The following is a 9,758-nucleotide window of genomic DNA, read 5'->3' on the forward strand; positions in this document are numbered from 1 at the left end:
TTTTTTATCACTGTTTTCTGGTGTCCAATACTTCTGATGATAAGTCAGCCATTAATCATGTAATTGTTCTGTACATAACAAGTCGTTTTCCTCTAGCTGATTTTAAGTTTCTCTTCCTCATTCAACAGTTTCACTATGAGGTGTCTGGGTATGGCTCTCTTTGTGTTTATTTTATTTGGCATTCTTAAGCATCTTAGATATGTAGATTAACGATTTTAAACAAATCTGGGGAATTTTCTTGGCCATTATTTTTCACAATTTTCTTATGACTATTCTCTTTTCTCTCTTTCTGGAATTCCCATTACATTTATGTTGGCAGACTTGATTTTGTTCCACAGGTCTGAGTGGCTCTGTTCATTTTTCTTCAATTTGCATTTGTCTTCTTCAAAAATAATTCTTCTGCCATCTCAAATCTGCTATTGAGCTCCATTAGTGAATTTTTCATTTCAATTATTGTACATTTTGATTCCAGAATTCCCATTTAAAAATTTTATATCATTTTAGTGAAATTTCTTACAGCCATTGTCATCATGCTTTTCTTTAATTCTTAAAATGGTTTGCTTCAGTTCTTTAAATATATTTTTATTACCTGCTTTGGAGCCACTGTATACTAAACCCAGTATCTGGAGCACTAAGAGCCAATTTTTATTGACTGTTTTTTCTTTTTCTTAATCATGGGTCACACTTCCTTATTTGTGTTCCATGTCTAATCATTTTTGGTTGAATACTAGATATTTTAGATAATATATTGTAACACCCCTTTATTCTGATTTTTTCCTACTTAGGGTGGTAGAGTGCTTGTTTTGTTTGGTAACTTGTCTGGAATAAATCTTTAAAATCTGTCTCCCCTAATATGCAGACAAAGCAGTCTCAGTAGGTTTTTCCCATGGTTATTTTCAAGTTTAAGCTTGGCTTCTTAGGAGCCAGCCCTGCATCTACATAGCTTAGTGTTTAGGCAAAGATTGGTCAGAAGTTGTCATCAAATACCTTGAGCCAAAAAGACTTCTGCTCTCTGTTGACGGATCTATGTGGGCTAGGGAATAAATTAAAAGGTCAGGCAGTTTTTAAGTTTACCCCAGCATTCTCTAGTCACAGGGCCCTCTGCGTCTCCTCTGCATGTATGTGCAGATGCTGCCAGTCAGGGCTGTGTGGCTGGATTGAGTCTATTTCGTCTCTGCTGTGTATGTGCACAGGATATGTGTGGATCTCATCACAGCCCTATGGCTGTATCATCCCTCAGAATCCCTGTTAAATCCCCTTTCATTCTTGCCTGAAACAGAACCACAATCTGAGACTAATGGAGCCACTGGCCCTCCTTATTCACTTATCACTGAGATCACCACTTTAACTGACAATGCCCCAAATCAACACCTCTGGTACCAGCAGCAACAAAACTGCTGGTTTTCACAACCTTCCCTCCCCTGATTGAACTACCTTATTAACAGAGATAAAGATGGGAGCAGCCCAAGAAAGTCCACTATACTTGAGTACACTATACAGCTCATATGTACAGTGTACATTCAATAGTTTTCTTGAATTTATGCTTCTCAGTTTATCATATGTCTGTGATCTATTTTTAGAATAGAGAAATGGTTACTTTTGACAGTTTTGTCCAGCTTTATGGTTGCTTTTTGGGGATGGGGTTTACTGACCTCCTCATTCCATCATAACAGAAGTGAATCTTCTGTTCTTACATTTTAATGGTTATTTTTATTTCAATCTTGCTATTTGCTTTAAATGCTCATACTGATCACAGATATGAAAGTTCTTTGAAATGTTAAAAGTAAATATAAGTAGAAGATATTTTAATTAGTCTTATTAAATGCCTCTACCCTTTCTAGGTGCACAGCTTACTAGACCTGTAAATGGAAGAAGTCAAAAGGGACTAGGAGAGGAAGAAATCTAACCAAATATAAGAGGAAACCAACCTGTGTGTAGTGGATAGTGAAGATGGCATGGGATCTGCTGCTGGCCTCATGAACATGGGTAGCTGCTGTGATTCTACGTATACAAGGCAAGACAATTAGGACGAGGATTGTTTATGTCTGGTGAATCCTTGAGGATCCATGGGGAACACAAGAAATGCTAGTGTTGAGGCTTACAGATGAGAATCATAAAACATCCATATTTAGTCCAGTATATTTAGGAGATGGTCCAATGAAGGCAGAAGCAGTATTCTAGGAACTGATATCGGAGAATAAAAGGGAATGTATCTTCATGCTAAACTACATTAGAACTTTGTTTTTAAGCAACAGAAACAAAAATCACAGTTGAAAAGGGGAATACTAAAGAGTAGTATTGGAAGAATATCCCCAAGAACCCATTAAATAAAGACAAGGGGAGGTAAAGAACTTGCTGGAGAAGAAACCTCAAAGACAGAGCGAGAATGTTGTGATTCAACAAAGAATATTAATCTTATAGTGCCAGAAAAACCTTTAAAAGTAGATCTTGAATTACAGTGCAGAAAGACAAATACTGCTTAAGCCAGATAGAATTCAGTCTCCCTCATAAATTCATTCCAATGTTGCGTCCGGAGAGCCTTCCCTTTACCTAAATCTAAGTCAATCATTCTTCAGTTTAAGACCATCTCATTACAAGTGAGAAGAGCACTAAATCTTAAGTCACTGCACCTTACCGTGGGTACATTACTGTTGTGAGAAAGGCCTCCTGAATAGGAGTTGGAAGCTGCAGAGGTAGGTATCATCATACATGCCAAAGGGGGATGAGAACACAGGACTGAAGGATGAGGCTCAAAAGAATGATAGGAACAAACAAATGTGTTACCTGTTTGCTATTCCCTCCTCCAAGAGTTGAATTACTTGCTTATAGTTGGTAACTACATGTTGAGATAAACCTATCAGATTTGTGAAGGAGAAAAAAATTAAATAACATTTTTGGTAAAGTTTAACCTTTCCCTCTAGTTCTTGAACTTTATCATTTCTACTTTATTTTTTTCTACTTTACATTATTGAATAGACATGAGAGAACTTTCTAAATCATTCAAATAATAAATTAAATCAAATATTTATTGGAAGCCTACTGTTAAGTATTGTGATAGGCTCTGGAAACATAGGTCTCTGCCCTCACAGAGATTATAATCTAAGATTAATTCATATAGCAGTTACACCAACAACAATCAATCAATAACAATAAAATCCCTTACAATTCTGCTATGTAGGTTATTTAAAAAGTTTCATATAATACTTCATTTGGTCTTCATTAAATTCCTGAAGTATACAGATACTATCTCCCCACAATATGGCAGACTCAGTTTGACATACAGTAGATATGTCCCTATCTTCCCACAGTTTACAGTCATGAGCAGTTATACTATACATGACAATCTGGCCAAGTGTCACAGGAGTAGGATAATCAACGCTCAGAAAATCAGAGAAGTGGTCAGGGCGGGCTCCATGGAGGAAGTAAGACTTGACTTTGGCCACTGTAGAATGGGGAAGATTTAGATAGGTGGAAAGTTGCTTGAAGACATGAAAGTAAATTTTTATGACTGATTACTTAGCAAATCAAAAAGGGCCATCATAACTGTGCTAGTGAATCTCTATATCAGAGGCTCAGGAGCAAAGTAACTACACAGGCTCATTGCTAAATACAGTTACTCTAAATGTTAGCACACTAATTTGAACACTGACACTTTTTTTGTAAAGAATTTTGTTATTTAGATGTGATACTAGTTTGTGGTTATGTTTTCTTAAAGAAAATATTCCTAGAGGGGATAAATGGTGATGGAAAAAATAAAAAGGAAGAAAGAAAACATTCCTACATTAACTCAAAGGGATATCTGCATCTCCATGTTCATAGCAGCATTATTCACAATAGCAACCAAAGTGTCCATCAAATGAATGAATGGGTAAATTAAGTTGCAAGATATAGATATATATAGATATAGGTACATATATATGATGTATACATATATATACAAAGTATACATACACATATACACACACACACACACACACACACACACACACAGAATGGAATATTATTCAGCCATTAAAAAATAACATGGGTGGACCTTCAGGGCATTATGCTAACTGAAGTAAGTCAGACAAAGATAGACAAATACTGTATGAGCTCACTTTCAACCAAATTCTAAAAAAACCACCAAGCTCATAGAAAGAGATTAGATGTGTCGTTACCAGAGGTGGGGGTAGAAGGGAGAGAGAACTGAAGGAAGGTAGACAAAAGGTACAAAGTTCCAGTTATAATTAAGTACTAGGGAAGTAATAATGTACAACATGATGACTACAGCTCACATTACTGCGATATATAGGATGTCCCCAAAAATGTATACACACACTTGGGATAACTATAAAGGCAGGTTTTATTACAATATATTTCATTTCAAAACTGAGCTACCAGCTGTTAAAGTGTGCATAGATTTTTGGGGGGCACCCTGTATATGAAATTGTTATGTGAGTAACTCCTAACGGTGCTCATCAGAAGGAGAAATTTTTTTCTTTTTATTGTATTTATATGAGATGATGGATGTTAACTTTTTGTGGTAATCATTTCACAATATGTGTAAGTCAAACCATTATGCTGTAAACTTTAAATTTATATAGTAATGTATATCAATTATATCTCAATAAAACTGGAGAAAATTTTTTTAAAAAGAAGGTCCTGAAACAAACAAAAGAGCTGGATGAAATATTAAAAAAATCAGCTTGAAGGAAGGAAGGGATAAGCAGATAGTAAAAACTGTACAGGCCATATACATGGGAAAGATGAAAGTTCAGTAAGATAAGGCCAGCATCTGGGACAAAGGAAACTCCACCTGGCTCCCAACAAAGGAAGTGGTATTTTTTGTTGTTTTCAGTCTGTCATTTATGATGGAAACTTTGGGGAAAGATACAGGTAGCAGAATCATGACTGGCACACCTACTGAGTCATCCACTAGCCAAGCGCTGTTCAGAGAGAGACCAACTCTTGATCTTTCATGTCCCTCACCTTGTCAGGATTTAAATGAGTATATTGCTGAGGCAAGAAGAGCATAAAATATACATGTTACTTCTTATGAGTGGCCTGAAAGGGTAAAAACTTCTTCCACAGAAGAACTCAACTGTTCCTACTTAATAGTAAGACTAAGCCTAATGGAATAAGACACGTGGTACCAAACACCAAATATCATGCGTGATGAGGAAGCAGTTCAGACCCTGCCCTGTGTCTGATATCTCCTCATCTCCCCACCACCGCCAATGGAAGAGAAAGTACCCTGAAAAGAAGACTAACCGGCCCAAGAACCAGCCGGGCCCTGATAGATCTGACACCGCAGACCTCACCTTTTCCCATACCACTTACCCACATCACTACATCCATTTATTTTTTCATTAGCCTTCATCACAGCTTGTAATTAAGTGCTGTTTTCAGATTCATGCCCACAAAAGTATAAGCTTGCCTACGAGAAGAGGACTTTCTTTTCTATGTATCAGTACATACCCTGTATCTAGTACAGTAGCTGTTCAGAGTAAGTAATCATTATACAACTGTTGACTGAATGAATGACCATTAGGAGGGTTTCCCTCGCTCTGTTTTGGTCTCAGACCTCCAGGACCACAGTGGCTCACCTTCAACATAGGGCCCCATCTCTGGGTGCTCCCTGACCCGCAGGGTATAGGATTTTTTTTGATCAGATGGCTTCAACAGATCCCTCACTCGTTCATTATAGATTTCCAGAAAACTAGAGACATGAGGAAAAAGGCACATAGTTAGATTTTGAAAGATGGTAACATGTTTTCAAAATTAAACTTGGAGGCCCTGGCAGGGTAGCTCAGTTGGTTATAATCAATACGCCAAGATTTCGGGTTCAATCCTTGGTCAGGGCACATACAAGAATCAACCAATGAATGCATAAATAAGTGGAACAACAAATAGATTCTCTCTGTCTAATCAGTAAATAAAAAAAATTTTAATTAGATTTTGGAGGAAAGCAACATGATTAGATTTTCAAATAAGTGGGGGAAAAACACCAAATCAACAATCAGAAGGTCCTAGCTCTTGTTCTAGTTCCATCCCTGACCCTCTAAGATCTTGATCACACCAGGTTCCCCCTTGAGTCTCTTTCTACATGTGTACAACAGGGTTTTCAGCACTGGATATCAACACTTCAGTTTTAGTTTCGCACATTTCAGCACAATGTCAGTACTGATTCAAGTCTCACCTTCAAGAGGCTATTTCAGCATGGTTTTAGGGTATGCTGCCACCAGCCTGTCCCTGCTCAGGCCGCCACAGCACAAAGTCTACGAGCTTGTTTGGTGAAGTGGTTTTCAAATGTGATCTTTGAGCTCTCTCATTCTATGAAGACATCTCAAGGGCCACTCCTGAGCAACGAAGGAAGCTTGTGATCAGGGTTTGGTCCCTACCCCTAACTTCAGTAGGACAATTTTCATTTTACCTGTTTTATATATGGGGATTCTGCTTAAGATATGCTCTATCTTGTAGGAATCTACTGGCATGTGATTCCTTTTAAAAATAATAACAGCTATGACTAATTATTAAAATAAGATATTGATACACAAGAAAGCACACTTTCCACAGAAAGGCCTTCCTCACCAGAACCCAGATGCTTGCCTATGGAGTCAACCGTCAAAAAAAGGCTCCATGCACACTCTCCTGATCAATTATTCTCCTTAACCTTCTCATGTTTAGACACAAGATACCTAAATGTCTCTTAGAATAGTGGTTCCCAGACTTCATGGACAATAAGACTTTTAATAGACATATATATGTTTATACACATACACACAAGCACATGGGTTTGCAAATTTTTACTTTACAAACTTAAAAAGGTAAAAATAATGTTCTCAATAATTTAATTTTTAAAATGAACATTTTCTCTTTTGGGAATGATAAAAATGTTCTGGAATAGATAGTGATGATGGCTGGACAACTGTGCAAATATCAGGAAAAGTCACTAAACTGTATACTTTAAAAGCATGAATTTTATGGTTTACAAATTACATCTCAACTAGAGGCCTGGTGCATGAATTTGCCCATGGGTGGGGTCCGGTCAGCCGGCCCCAATTAGGGTCGATCAGGTGGAGCCAGCCAGGAGATGTGGGGAGCCGGTTGGTGGGCCGGCCCTGCCCCCTGGTCGAACTCTGGTCAAACTCTTGGTTGAGGGGACAATTTGCTATTACCCTTTTATTACATAGGATTAAAAAAAAATTGAACAACACAAAAAAAGAATACAGAGAATTAAGGGCAATTGGTCAACATTTCCACTATAAACTGTAAAACTTCATCTTGGAGCAGCCAGCACCAGTCAGTCTGTCTGGGAACGAGAGTGTGGGAATGACTGACCTGGAGAACAACACAGTGGGGGCTGGAGGAGAAAGTTTAAAACAGTGGTTCTCAACCTTGGCTGCACATTAGAATCACCTAGGAATCTTTTTAAAATCCTGATTTCTGGGCCTCATCCTCCGGAAATTCTGTTTCTTTGTTATGGGGTGGGGCCACAACATTAGTAACAAAGAAACAGAATTTCCGGAGGATGAGGCCCAGAAATCAGGATTTTAAAAAGATTCCCAGGCGATTCTAATGTGCAGCCAAGGTTGAGAACCACTGGTCTAAAAGCTAGTATGAAATTGGACAGAGAGTGAAGGAAAGGAAACCAGACCGTCATGGCAAACTGGTACAAAGGAGACACCTGCTTGTTAAGCCTCAGGAAAGGAATTGAGTTTTCTACAACCCAAAGACCTAAGTACGTTTCCCATCTTCCTATACTGCAAGATACTTCTGCTATGGCTTCCCTCCATTCTTCTGGATGACTCTGGAAGCAAAGAGAACAGCTGAACATGCCAGGATTTGGAGTGGAAATGGAAGAACATTAGGCCCCAGAGCCTGGTAGGTTCTTACCTTACTTTTATCCTACAGGAGGAAGGCGGTGGTGCACAATCTTTCTCCCTGACGAAGAGGCCCTGCATGAACCAGAGGGTTGGAATTTCACTGGAGTGTACAAAGGAGACCTACTTTGAGAGGATCCAGTCAAAAGAGAATCTATACCTCACATATCCGCGGCGTCAGCCCGACAGAGGCCTGGAGAACAGAAGGAAGGAAAGCATTACTGTTCACTCTCATTGATGCTCCTCGCCCAACACCCAGGAGCTGTCAGCAGGAGGACGGGCACATGGCTCCTTGTGCTGGCCTGTTCATTCCAAGGAGTTTCACTGGTACTGTGGCGAAGACGCTATTCGCAGTGCTCTCAGGAGGAAGGCACCAGATGAGAGGCGGATCACCAGCCCAGGAAGGAAGAAATACCCGCTTTTGCGAAATGAAGTTTCATCCTTCTTGGATCAACCCACTTTCTCATGGTGTTTCCTCCCAAAACCTACCTCCTGTTGCTACACCCAGGAAAAATAGATACAGGTGTGCTCAAAACACACATTTAGAGAGAAGTGACTTCTCTTTTAATCTTGGATCTAGTGCTAACCTGTACTCAGGTTAAAGGCTTTATACCCCTGATTTGATGGGCATTTTCTTCTTTTAACTTCAAATATATAAAATCACAATAAACATGGACATAGTGAGCATGAGCTGAGCCCAAGGCAGTAAGGATAATCTTTCAGGAGGAATAGTGTTCTAAAGAATGTTAGTGCCGTCACTGCTCCACCATTCACCTCAGCAGCGGACTTCTAACTCTAAAATAAAGGGGTATTCTTACGGAACTCCACCCTTCTACTTTTCCATGATAAAAGAAGGCTCTCATAAGTCCTACATACTTTAGAAAGCTCCCATCCCAATAGCTGTTTCTCCTGCTTCTTTCTGACACTCAGGTCAAGCACATGTAGCCTCATTTCTGCTCAGTCCTGGCCAGCACTTAAGGCTCAGGCTGGGTCTTATCAATGATATGAGAAATTCAGAAGGACTGACAAGGTCTGCTTCATCAAAGAGAGTTGTAAAATTCTAAGGTTCTTCGGGGTTTAATAAACAGAGCTAATTATTCAAAGTTTACCCTTCAATTAAAGGGCTGAGAAACCTACTGGCTAATACAGAAGATGGCCCATTAAATCTTGTTAAAGTTCACTGATTATGAAACTCACATTCTCTCTCTCAGTGGTTAGGACCATTTGAGATTCAACTTGCTGTGCCATTAGGAAGATATCTCATTTCAATTGCAATACTCACCGGTGTCCCCAGCATGGTGTATGTCTTCCCAGAGCCTGTCTGTCCATAGGCAAAAAGGCAGATGTTATAGCCTTTGGCAGCTCCATTCAGTACTTCAGTCCCCAAATCCTGGAACACCTGTAAAAACACAAGTAAAAAGCATGTCACTGTGGTCCTTTTTCCTATAGCAGACTTAGAATTATTTTTCAATCTAAAAATTTTGCAAAATGTTTCAAACCTGCATGACTATACATTCTCCACCATTTCATAAGAATCCATTCAGTTTCAGAAAAAAAAACTGCTAAGGAAAATTCATTCATTCATTCATCCAAATACTTTTTAGGTGCTTACTGTTTGCTGGGCACAATGCTAGATGATGAAGTTACAAAATAGATATGGGCCTTACCCAGTTTACTCAATGGATAGAGCGTCAGCTTGAGAACTGAAGAGTTCTGGGTTCGATTCTGGTCAAGGGCATGTACCTCAGTTGCAGGCTCCTCCCCAATGTGCAGGAGGCAACCAATTGATGCGTTTCTCTGATATCAATATTACTCTCTGTCTTTCCCTCTCTCTTCCACTCTCTCTAAAAACTAAAGGAAAATCAGAGGGCGACCGCAGCGCATTCCACGGTGAGG

At 39.2% G+C, this 9,758-nt stretch overlaps 1 protein-coding gene across 1 annotated transcript in view; it reads right to left on the reverse strand.

Annotated features, from left to right (window-relative positions):
- Positions 1-9,758, reverse strand: part of STARD9 (StAR related lipid transfer domain containing 9) — a 109,102-nt gene that overhangs the window by 56,813 nt on the left and 42,531 nt on the right. The window contains exons 6-11 of the mRNA XM_015557524.1: positions 9,145-9,261; positions 8,023-8,055; positions 7,876-7,937; positions 5,586-5,698; positions 2,785-2,854; positions 1,929-2,001 (exon numbers count right to left, since the gene is read on the reverse strand). Of these exons, the coding sequence (XP_015413010.1) occupies positions 1,929-2,001; positions 2,785-2,854; positions 5,586-5,698; positions 7,876-7,937; positions 8,023-8,055; positions 9,145-9,261 (468 nt within the window). The remainder of the gene's footprint in view (positions 1-1,928; positions 2,002-2,784; positions 2,855-5,585; positions 5,699-7,875; positions 7,938-8,022; positions 8,056-9,144; positions 9,262-9,758) is intronic.

The sequence above is a fragment of the Myotis davidii genome, unplaced genomic scaffold, assembly GCF_000327345.1.
Source record: "Myotis davidii unplaced genomic scaffold, ASM32734v1 scaffold46, whole genome shotgun sequence".
Taxonomy (NCBI): Eukaryota; Metazoa; Chordata; class Mammalia; order Chiroptera; family Vespertilionidae; genus Myotis; species Myotis davidii.